This window comes from Protobothrops mucrosquamatus, unplaced genomic scaffold (assembly GCF_001527695.2).
Source record: "Protobothrops mucrosquamatus isolate PMUCROS unplaced genomic scaffold, P.Mucros_1.0 scaffold6022, whole genome shotgun sequence".
In the NCBI taxonomy this organism is placed as follows: domain Eukaryota; kingdom Metazoa; phylum Chordata; class Lepidosauria; order Squamata; family Viperidae; genus Protobothrops; species Protobothrops mucrosquamatus.
In genome coordinates, this window is record NW_015391861.1 from 1 (window position 1) to 12,358 (window position 12,358).

Genomic DNA, 12,358 nt, shown 5'->3' on the forward strand with positions numbered 1-12,358 from the left:
CTCTGCGCCTGCGCTCTTCACACGCCTCCTGCAGGGCACATTTGGTAAAGTTCATGCATGCAGGCTGCCGCCAAGCACAGGGAGTAGCACAGCTAAGGAAAAGGGCAAAAAAAAATGGCGGACGGAGTGGTTTGGCGACCCCCGTGAAATGGTCGTGCGACCCCAAATGGGGTCGCGACCCACAGGTTGAGAACCGCTGATTTAGTTCATTACTTTTAGAATAGAATATAGAATTCTTTATTGGCCAAGTGTGATTGTACACACAAGGAATTTGTCTCCTTGTCTGTAGACACTGCCTGACTTAGCTCACAATTTTAAAAAACAGCAACGTGCAAAATATATAAAATATGCAAAGCAACCCCAATCTGACATTTAGAGTAATAAGCAAAAAACTCAAAGGAACAAAAGAAACAAACCTTTGTTAGTCTGCTTGACTAAGTCTGAGGGCCCCATAACTTCTACAGTCCTGCCGGCTTCTTTGGTGGCAGAGCTAGGCACCTCTTTAACTAGAAGAGGAAAGAAAGGGTTAGAAAGCAAAATGTATGCAAGGAAAGAGGAACAAAAGCTTGAAATGCACCTGGAAAGTATGGCAACTTCCCAAAGAGCCTCACAATTTATTCAAATCCCCTACTCTCCTCCTTCAGACAGACAAGAATTTGTTTACTATCTTAAAACGTTTTCAACTGATCAAACCTATCAAGTATTTAAAAATTGCAAAATCTCAATATTTTTCTTACTAGGGTAAAACAGGAAGGAAGAAAAAACAGAGAGAAGTTTACAAGTCAGCAATCTTTCCAGTCAGCAAGTTTCAAAAATCTAAACAAAGTCCTCAACATTCTCAGAAACACTGAAAATCATATGACATATTAATTGAGGAGTTTTGTGCAGCACATCTGGGATTCTCTGGCCAGCTAATACCTATAGGTTGCTTTGTTTTAGGTCCATCCTTAGTTCCTACTTTGTTGATTGGCAATCAACAAGACCTGCTTTACTCCCAGTTTAAGTACTTACCTTCAACAGCAGCTACTGGGAGAGATACTGGGACTTTAGGTGAAGGTGGGGTGGGGTAAGCACTCGATTCCATGGTAGTCCTTGACTCGGAAGGTGATGCAGGAGCAATAGGGAGAGCTGGTCCCACAGGGGGATCTTGGGAAGAGACTGGAACAGTTGAGGCAGACTTCGGTGAACGAGGAGCATAGAGACGGCCCACTATACAGTACAGTAACAGCAAAGATACATTAGATTAGGGCTAATAGATAAAAAATAATAATCAAGGCCCTCACACACACAAAAAAAAGACATAAGATTTGCTGCTTATTCTTTCTTCTACCTGTAGGAGATGCAGTAGAGACTTCCATGGGTCGGCTGGTTGGGGAAGACATATTCTTAGCCCCTCGATTGGGTCGTTGAGACTTTGGAGACATTCTAGATGGACCTAAAACAAGGCAGTCATAAGTGGCGATGAATCAAACCAGACACACATAAACAAAACGTTCCTTCGACATCTATGGCTCTCCCCTACTAGCAAACAATGAAAATTCTATCATGCCAATGAGATTAGCAGCCACCTAGTTGCAATTGGCATTTCCAAATTCAGACTAATCAAGACATTTAAAATAACTGAATGGTGACTAAGTCAACGCACCCATCGGAACCCTTGTCCATGGTGACCTGTCTACAAGAGGCAAACTAATGAATGTGGATAACTGACTGGCCCTACGGCCTGTACAAATATGGGGGATGAATGGGAAGAAGCAGGAAATGCTGCACCCTATCCAAAGAGAGGCAAGTAAAGAGAAAGGCCACAAGGAATCATGAGATGCAGCAATCCTGGTTCCAGGTTGTAACATAGCAAGACGGAGCTGGGGCAACTGAAGGTGAACATGAAATCAGTGGTAGGGTAGAGGCCTGCTTCAGACACAGCTAAACTGAGCAAAGTTGTCACTGGTATTGTTACTGCTTCTTCTGATTTTCAGCAAGCAATTTCACTGAACGCACTTTGTGAAGACCAACAATGCAATGTCACTATTGCAAGAGCCAGAAATTAGCCTTGGATCATTTTTTTCTGAGGCATTTCATAGGCTATTGAGGCTTCAAATCTAACTTCTCCCCATTTGCATTACATCTATTCCTTTCTTCTTCACTCCTTCAATTAAGAATCCATTTTTGATCCCATACACTATAAACTGTGTCACTTCAACTTTAGTTATGCGTTTTCTTTACCATTCAAAATGCTATTCCCTTCCTTTTATTGTTATTGTTCTGCAGAGCACGTGCTAACCTTCGTCCTTCCATTTCCCCCCTGGTGATGGTCCGATACACTTCGTGATTTCAATCTGTCCATACCATTCATCCCACCCTTCCCTTCTACTCATCAACCTATCTTGGTAGCCTGAGCCAGATTAATATTGCAATGAAGACAGATCATCAATCATTTCCTTATTCAAGGAAGTAACCGCTTCCCTAAACCTAATTTGTACTGGTGATGCAAGTAGTCTGTCAATGCTGCAAATACTGTATATTCTTGCTTTGACAATATGCAGAACTGTCTGGTATTTTTAGGGTTAATGCAGAGCAGAAGTGGGGGGAAAAGCCCGGGAAAGAAAGAGTAAGGAAACCTTTGACCTTCACACTAATTGGATAACGTGATATATGACAGCTAATTTAGGGAGGGAACATGCTGATAATTTAACTGCTCAGAGGAAGAGAATCTCAGATCTTAGCATCAACCTTCCGTTATGCCTGTGCCGACATTTTGTAACAATAAATTACTTTTAGGAAAATCAATGCCTGGAAGTTCTTTGAAGTGTTTCATTAGCCGGAACCATAACATAGTCCTTGCTTAATGACCATTCATTCAGCAACCATTCAAAGTTACAACAGCACTGAATGAGTGGTAGTTATGACCAGCCCTTGAGGCTATGGGCATTGAAGTGCCTCTGCAGTCATGTGATCAAACTTTGGGTGCTTGGCAGCGCAACTGCATTTACACTGCGCCATGCACTTCAACTTCACCCACCGGTCTTACCCCATACCTCTGCCCTTTTGGCTGCCCTAAAAATCCCCCCCCCACCTCCAATGTCCTCAGCTGACCTTTGCCACCATCTTCCCCCTGCTGCTACTGCTGAGGTGCTAAAGGGCACCTCAGGTAAGTTTCTTATCTCCCCACAGGATCGATACCATTAGCCAATGGTTTCTGAAGAACCCCTTCAACCCAGCACTTCCCCAATTGACTTTTTATTGCTGTCATCCATTCGTATGATTTTCCAGTGTTGTCCCTCAAGTTGCCCGTGTCAGTTTTGGCCGTCGCATGAATTTTTTTTTGCTGTCATCCTCTACAGGCACGCTCTTCAACTTTCTCAATCTCATTTCAAAATGCATTTCCCTTACAACAGTGTTCCTTAAAAGTGTGGTCCTAAAACCCCTGGGGGTCCCCCAACCTGATTCTTGTCAGGTTTCCTTGTGTTGAAAAATACAATATTAAAATCCCATCAAACAATAATTATGACTAATCATAGCTGTAGCAAATGGGTCAATTTTAATTTTTAATATGATAAATATGACATGCACAAAGGAAAGCTCTGAGATTTTTTTAAAACGTGAAAGTGTCCTTGAGAGAAAAAAGTTATAAAAACACTGCTTTAGAGGAAAAAGTAAAGCAGAACAAACTTCTTGACTGTGACTTTTCATCGTATCCTTTTCCACTTAAAATTACATCATAACGGAGACAGGAAACACGGGGGGGGGGGGGGGAGAGAGTCATGTGAACTTTCAGTCAGAAGGGCCAACCTTTACCAAGGCTTTTCTGCCTGTTAAAGTGACCGTTTCAATCCATTCCAGTATTTCCCTTTTAAGCCCGAGATCCTCTGCCTCACCTCCATTGATACCTCGTTGCTCTGGAACAGAGCCAGCGTTGCTTTCTGAATGATGTGAACTCCCACGGGGTGGCAAGGAGCTCATGCCTGGCCTCCCTCCTCTAGAGCTATTGCAGCGTATGCCTCCTCTGGAGCTTTCTCTGACACGTTGGGGAAGTGGGATATATTTGCCCTCTCTGCAAAAAGAAATAGCTGGGTACTTTCTAAGAACAATAAAGAAAGAAACCATCATAACTTTCCTCATCCAAGAAGCTGAATGCAAAATGCAAGGCAACATCTGAAGCAAAAAGACTGGCAATCAACAGGGGAACCAGCTTCTAAGTTACAGTGAGACCTTAATGCTATTTCCTCCCCAATATAGGATAAACTAGCCACAATTAGTGTTCATTTTATACTAGAGAGGCATATGGCTATCCAAAAGTTATTTTATTACAGTTTTGAATCACCCTAAAAATGTCACCTGAGCTATGCAGAGTAGCTAATACACAAATCATAAAATAACTGATATCGTTGCTATGAGAACAGATTTAAATACATATTTTTATTCATTTCACCAATGCTGCAAACTTACCTGGAAGCCAAACTGGGGCTGTCTCTTCCAGACACTTGTCTTTGCACTGAACTGTGCTTCTCTTCTTCTGTGCGCCCATCGTCATTTTCCATCGCAATTCGCAGTCTATACTGTGGGCTTGACTCAATTTCTCGTGCTAGCTGTGTAGCTCTGGCCTCTCGTTGCCGAAATGCCTCTGTGTTATCTTTTTCAAGAGGGACTCTACCATGAAAAAGTGGCCCATTGGAAAAGGGGGGGTAAGGAAATGCAGCAAAGAAATTCTACTGATTTATCCAAAACAACAAAATAAAAAACTTGTTTTATTGTAGATGCACCAACACCTCTTCATTTGTAACATGGTACAACAGACCCCAACAGTTCAAAGTTTTTGATTGAATTTCCTAGACTTTATAAATTTCAGATCCAGAACTATTTCCAATAAAGTTCTGGATGCTTATTACTTATTGCATAAATCCACACATTGCATTTTGAGTAAAATTGGATTTAGTTGGTGACATACTGGCCAAAATGTGCCCAAACTGACCAGTAGAGTTCTTACCATTAACAGAGAAAACAGATGGAGCAACAGATTTGCTCCTTCTTGTAATAAAAAAGTGTTATGCGAAAGCTTTAAATGATGAAAGCCGTTAACAGGTACATGAGATCATTTGTTAACCATGAAATGTGAAGATTCTGATTTGGAATATAAGAGGAATAAACTGTAAAGAAAATAAACTAACTGAAGGAAGAAAATTAGGTATGCTGTATTTGTGAAACTTAAAAAGGGGGGAATCATGTAACTGATCTGATTTTGTGAGGTGTTGATGGATATGTGCATGAAGTAAAGATGTAGATTTAATTATGAACAAAAGCACTAATATGTCAAACAGTATGAATTGGTGCTATACTGACATAAAACCAAAGTTCATGAATTTTGGAAAGAGTATTTAAACATTTAAATGGGAATGACAACATAGTCAAAAGTGAAACTGAAATGGTCAGCTAGGGTTGGTTGGAGATATGAATGTACATGTACTTTGATCGGACGGTGCCATTTTGTAGTCTGAGACTCTAAAGGAAAAAATTGAAGGACCACTGCCTGTTACACATAAATGGCAAAATATTACAGCCAGGAGATAAAACTACTCACTTTAGGAGTATATTCCTAAAGAAGGGGACATGGATAGGAAAACATTAAAATTTAGAAATGCTGATAAAAAGATTGCTAATATATAGTCTACTACATCTGCTGAGAAGAGTAAATGTTTGTTGAAAGATCTTTGAACGTAGTAAAGCAAAAAAAAAGGGTCAAGAATGGGCAGACTTAATACAAAAATCAGAAACAAATATGAAAGTAGTACACTGAGGTGGCTTAGCTATATAGAAAGAATGAATATTTAATAAAAAATAAATATATAAAGCAAGAGGGAATGAGTGCAGGGGAAGACTGAGAAAGTAATGCCCTGGATTTGTAGTCCTCAAAAATCAAGAGGGGAGAAATTTAAAAAACAAAGGGAATATATAAACTGATGTTCAGATGCAAAGAAAGCAAGAGTGGCTTGCAAGCATAGAAAGGTTTGAAGAGCGAACAGTGATTATTTATAGAGTTACATTTTCTTTTATTTCCTGCTTTAATGTTTTTGTCCATTACTCCTTGTTTTTTATGTTTTACATAACACTGAGTACAAAAAGAAATAACAATTGAGTATACACACATACACATATATACAGAATATGTGTGTGTGCACATATTCACATTCCAACTCCCCCCCATCTTTAATTGGATCATAACATTTGTCTCATTTAACTTGTTTTTATATATGTATATTTATCTTTTATGATTATAAGCCACCCAGAGTTACCTTGCGTTAAGATAGGCAGCTAATAAATTTTATAAATAAACAAGCAAACAAGCAAGGAAAAATCAGGCTTCTGCTACTTCTGTATACTGTTGAATTTAGGAACAGAACAAAAACTAGTAATGTAGTGAAATATGCTGTATATATTAACTATATAAAGAACTGAATTGATTAGCGGTCCAAAGTGACCATCTTGCATGAGCTCTAATATTCACTGCATTATTTATTAGATTCATATCTCCTGTATTTTGTGCACTATTTTGTGCAACTCAAGAAGGCGTACATAACGCTCTCCTTATATTTTTCCCATAACAACAAGTCCTGTAAAGTGAATTGGGCGAGAGTGTATTTCTGTCCCAAAGTCATCCAACTGGCTTCTAAGAGAGGACTACAACAGTCTCTCAGTTTCTAGTCCAGCACCTAAACTAAATTGAATCCTGGAATCCATCAAGTGCAGATAATACAAGGGTAGCATTATTATAATATTCCAATGGACATGTCTCATCATAGAACATTCACTATTTCTGCTATAGCCACCAACAGCCTGTAATAAACAGGTGGAACTGAGGATAGAGAAAGGATGAAACTATTCACAAATACTGACAAATTGAGATGATTATCTCTGAATTGTCTTGACAATCAGTCTACTCTTCTTTATCCATTGATTTCCACCACCTAATCAAAGCCTTACAAGTCCTGGTATGTTAACCAACTCTCATTTATTAAGTGAAAAAGAAAGAAAAACTATCTAGACTCTACTTTAATAGCTTACCAAATTACATCAGTGTCATCAACTGCTCTCTCCCCTGAATCTTCACATAAATATATATACATATATATGGCTAAATCATTAACTTACGTATATGATGAGAGACTGCTATCATATGTTGTTTTCACACCATAATTTTCCTCGTTGAATTTGAACATCTCATTTGGGTCCCAGCCATTAGACTGAAATAACAGATAAATGCTTTAGTACCTTTGCTGCAACAAAGTTTAGTGAAGCAGCTCTAAGTAAATCTATTTTGAGGACTCAAGCCATATCGGTTACTTACCATATCTGATTCTAAGTCATAATCATCACTGTTGCTATCTCCCCCTTCCCAGCGTTGTAGTACTTTCTCTTTGTGCTCTCCGTTCACCTTAGAATTCATGGCAATGGCAGAATCTGTGAACTTATCTAAGACACACAACAGAAAGAAAGGTCAGGATAGAAAGGATTCCAGTTCTCCTTCAGACGTCCTCCCATCACACCTCAATTCTGTTATTTTAAGGGTGTATTACCTTTGGTGGCGTAGTTAAAATCAACATTGCGGAAGTGCACTAACATGACATCAGTAGGCTTGAAAACCATAGTGTCTACAATATCCTCCCTCCTCGGCCCTACTGGCTGATCAGGCACCTTCTTGTGCACAGCATCCACAGCCAACTCAAACTGTAAAAAAAAATTTTTTTTAAATTAATACAGGCTGCCTATTCCTACTATAGAAAAACTACATAGAAAAACTACATGCCATATCACAATCCGTTAATCACTAAGCACTATCTATTTCCAGATATTCACTCTTGTCATCTCATAACAGCAGGCTGCTTAAGCAAGCTTTGTGAAGTTTGGGGAGAAAGGATGCTTCCTGTATGCAAAGTTTCAATATAGAATAAAGCTAAATACTTAAGTACAACTAAGGTATAAACTTCATTGAACCTGTTAGCTAACATTCTAAGAAAACTAATCAGCAAAGAAAGTATTCACCTTAGAACTCAGGGTCTTAAAAATTCCTTCAAATGTGCTTCCACTTTTCACTTTCACATCACATGTTGATCCCTGGGAAGAGAACCAAAGGGAAGGAATACTTTAAAAAAGGATACAGGAATACTTCAAATTGTGACTCAAAGCCTCCCTGCCCCCCCCCCCATACACTTATAATCAATTTATTTGGAAGAGCTGTTAAAATAAAGCAAAGTAAACTAAAGAAATTCAAGAGAAAATCCTGACCCATTTGCACAATGCTTAGCCCAAACTATTCTTAATGCACAAACTAGAAGACCCGGAAGGGGAAATTTAGCCTTTGCAGGCATCCCACCTTTCTTTGGTTGAGAACCTTGCAATTTTTGTATTGTCTACCATTTTAAAATCAACCCAAAACAACATAGCTGGGACTAAAATTCTTAACGTGAGGATCTGTGTTCACAGAATAATGTAAAACAAATTACAAACGGATCAGTACATCATGTGAGCAATGCCTATATAAACACAAATGTTTCTCTTTCTGCAGGACAACATGAAATCAAAATATTGAAAGAAATTCCATCATGTACCTTCCACCCTATAAACATGCACCTGTACATCTACCTTTCTACATTCTTAATTTATCACCAGGAGACTCACCACAACTGCTGTTAGAAAGTGCAGCATTCGGGAATTGTTATAAACACCCTCAAAAGCCTGGGAGAAATGGAAAAATAAGTGTCACCAAGACATCTGTAAGCATCCATTGCCCAATGTTACAACATTCCCAATAATTAGGTAGGCAACTGAAAGATTCCAAAACTGAAGCATCCAAATATTTGTCACAAATCAAAATGTGGTTATGATACAGATTGATTTGAAAAGTACACTTTTCTTTTTCAAAACAAAAATTGTGCCTATCAGTGATTTAACTCCACGCTTAACAAAGTTGCAAATTTAGAAAAAAAACCAAATTATAAGCAGACTTTGCTGCACCTCAACAAGTCAAATGATATTAAGCTGAAAATCTACAGGTAATTTGGCATTACAAATCTGAACTAAATTTATTACATGAAATTACTCCAGATATTATTTATACTTTGCTATTGTTATAGGAATTGCAAATAAAAGAAATATACAAATTAACATAAAGACACAGAAATGGTTTTAACTATAGTCATAGCCAGTGTTTTTGTAAAAAAAAAAAAAAAAAAAGGTGCGGAACTCACACATGTTATACAAACCGCCTTGCCTACCCTACAAGGTTCCATCCAAAAAAGGTGTCGGAACTCCGTTCTGAGCGTTCTATGACAAAAAAAGCCCTGGTCATAGCAGATACATAAGATTCTAGGCTAGGAATTCTTTTACCACATGTCATAACTCAAAAAATTCTTAGATTAGGGCAGGGGTGTCAAACTGCCGGCCCGTGGGCCGGTTTCATCATACTGGAGCCGCGCCCACCCCATTGCCGGCAATGGCGAAAAAGCTCCAATACGTTGCGCGACATCACGTGACGTCGCGAGTTTGACATGTCTGGCTTAGGGGTACATTTATAGCCATAAGAACTGAAACCTACTAGCAGATATATTTATTGGCAAAGACTGGTAGTAGAAACCTCAAGCCTCTAGCAATTACACAAATCATACAGATCAGATATGTCAATCCCAAATGGCTTATACTACAACTTACAGGAGATTGGGGAGGTCCTTTGCCTGTACTCTGGCCCCTGAAAATAAATCAGGCACAAATGTAATTAATAATGCAGAATGTAAACTCTTTAAACCAATAGGCTACATTTGGTGCATACATTCATCATTCCTTCATCAATCTAATTCACAGGAGCTCTCACCACTAACAAGAACCCCATACTTTACTACCAAAATAATTAAACAGACTTCCTAATTCAGCTAAGACATAATTTCCTTTCTACAGAGACAACTTGATGAGAAATCAGTGCATGTATTATACATGAAAACTCATCCTCTACAAACATATAAAAGTAGATGGTGGACATAAAGTGTACTGGCACATGCACGCAAGAATTTTCTCAAGTGTATGAAAAGAAGCTTAGAATGGATTTGCTTTGCCTCAAATCCATGATTTCTGAGCTTTCTACATTACTTTATCTAAATTCAGAATAACATTTTGCACAAATCATCAAAATTCCTTAGCCAATTTAAAATAAGTGGGAGATAACTAGGTGATAATTCAATCAGAATAGCAAAAGGTCTTTATGAACTCCTTCACTGATATGCTAGAATGATCACAAAAAATGCCCAACCCCTGGGAGAGAGGGAGAGAGAGAAAGAGAGAAAGAAAGATCCATGATCTTGTTCAACTTTATAAAACTGATGCATGGCTCAGCAAATATTATTTCATCCTGCTCTTTCTTAAACTAGAAATTTATGCTAGGCTACTGAAATGAAAAAAACAAACAAACCACCTTTAAGCAGCACTGCTGGGCAAAACTCATTTCTGGAAGGCATCACTGCTCATACTGTATATAAGTTCTTTTAATTGAGCAGACCAAGACAGCCCAGACGCTGCAATGTCTGAAAGAAGGTCTGTTGGATAATGGTTTTCTGATGTCTTTTAGTTATCTTGGATTGTAAAGCAGCGTGCACGAGAAGTCAACGGAATTTACTTCCAAGAAAACGTAGTTCCCATGCTCAATTCTGCATCCGAAATTAGATCCTTCCTATAAACAGTCAAATTCTATACTCCACCACAAGGAGGGCAACTCAGCCCAGGAGGGATCGAACCTTCTTTTTCGAAAGGCAGAAGACCCACATTACATCCCCTTCCAAATATCACACGCCAGAGAGATGGATGACTGGAGAAGAGTCGGGGGGGGAGGGGGCAAGTCTTAGCGGCATCCGCCTTCCGGTCTCAGCAGGGCGTACGCTGAGAAGAGCGGCACCCAATCAGCTGCAAAGTAGCCCGACTCCGCTTATCGGGTCTACACATGCTCTTCCCCCCCCCTCCACCCGGCCGAGTCCTCCCGTCAACCCTTTTGGGGCGGGAACGCGACAGCCCCTTCCCTTTCGGTCTTTTCCGCCAGGATCCCTTCCTTTCCCTCGCTCACACAAACCAGCGCGTTTCGGACAAGCCTTACCTGGTGCCGCTTCCTCCAAGGGGAGCCACCATTGTGGCTCTGGGTCCACCCGCGGCCCCGGGGCTGAGGTTCCCGTTGGGGCTGGCCGGCGGTGGGTTGGCTTTGCGGGAGGTGGAGGAGACGGCGGCGGCTGCAGCGGCCTGAGGCGGCGGCGGCGTAGTCGGAGGAGGGGGGCCCGAGGAAGGCGCAGCAGGTTGAGGGGACGGCGGCGGCAGCGGTTGTTTCAACATGGCGCTGGCGGCGGCGGCAGAGAGAAAAAGAGCCGGACGTCCGTTCCTCCTCAGCACGCGTTCAAGGCCGTTGAGGAAAGGGCGGGAAAAAAAAGCGGAGCGGGGGTGGTGGAGGAAGGCGACCGAGACACTCGCCCCGTGCGCGCCTCCCGGAGTTTGCTTTTACACTGCCTCTAAAGGGGCGAGTTTTAAAAAACCCCGAAAAGATGGGGGGGGGATAAAAAGCGATTAGTCAGCCAAGAGCTCGGCTGTTTCAGACTTTAAGCCTGCGATACAGGCAACGCCGTGCGCCTCTGCCGGCCCGGAAGAGGAAACGGGCGGGCACGCCGACCGTCGCGGAAATGGGGAAGGGTTAAATGCTGCGAAACAGTGGGGGGGAGGGAGTCAGGCGGGCGCGTTTCTCCCCCCCACACCCGCGTTCTGTTGGCTTCGCCTGGCGCGCGTCAGCAAAACAAACGCCTATAGAACGTGGGCCTCGATTCCCACCTGCTGCCGCGGGATGAGTCCTCCGGGAGGGCGCGCGCCGTTTGGCCGCTTTGCTTTCCCCTCCGTAAAACCGGGCGCCTCGGGAAGAGGAGAGGAGGGAAAAGTCTCGAGCCCCGGGAGGCAACGTGAGGGGTATCGCAAGCTCGCGGGGTGAGAGGAGGAGAGGAAAAGAAGATGGAAGAGAGCGAGGCCGCAACAGAGAGAGAGAGAGAAGGGGGAAAAGAAGGAGGGGGCGGTTGTGATGTTGGCGCTCAGGGCCGCGACGCGAGCGGTCTCAAACCCCTTCCTGCCGAGGGAGTGGACGGCTCTGTCCCCTATCAGGCTCGCGCTTGCTTGTGAAGTAAGAAGAGGGGGGGGAAGGGCGACACAGATCCCGCTGGCCCGCGCGAACGAGAAGAAGTCAATCCGGTTGCTGCACAATGAGTTCCTGGGGAGGGCGGGGCCTCCCTCTGCGCCTGCGCTCTTCGCGCGCCCTCCTGCAGGGCACGTTCGGTAAGGTTCCTGCCGGCCGCCGCGC

General features: G+C 42.0%; 1 protein-coding gene across 1 annotated transcript; it reads right to left on the reverse strand.

Moving 5' to 3' along the window:
- Window positions 1-416: 416 nt before the first annotated feature.
- On the reverse strand, window positions 417-11,355 carry LOC107300051 (ataxin-2-like protein; the record flags this gene model as incomplete). The annotated part of the gene is made up of 12 exons (XM_015829393.1): window positions 11,126-11,355; window positions 9,700-9,736; window positions 8,671-8,727; window positions 8,035-8,106; window positions 7,569-7,719; window positions 7,340-7,464; window positions 7,144-7,235; window positions 4,447-4,647; window positions 3,876-4,051; window positions 1,331-1,435; window positions 1,012-1,209; window positions 417-506 (listed from the first exon to the last, which is right to left on the reverse strand). Coding segments are annotated over exons 1-12 (1,534 nt in total), but the record flags the coding sequence as incomplete, so codon positions are not given.
- Between the last annotated feature and the right edge of the window lie 1,003 nt (window positions 11,356-12,358).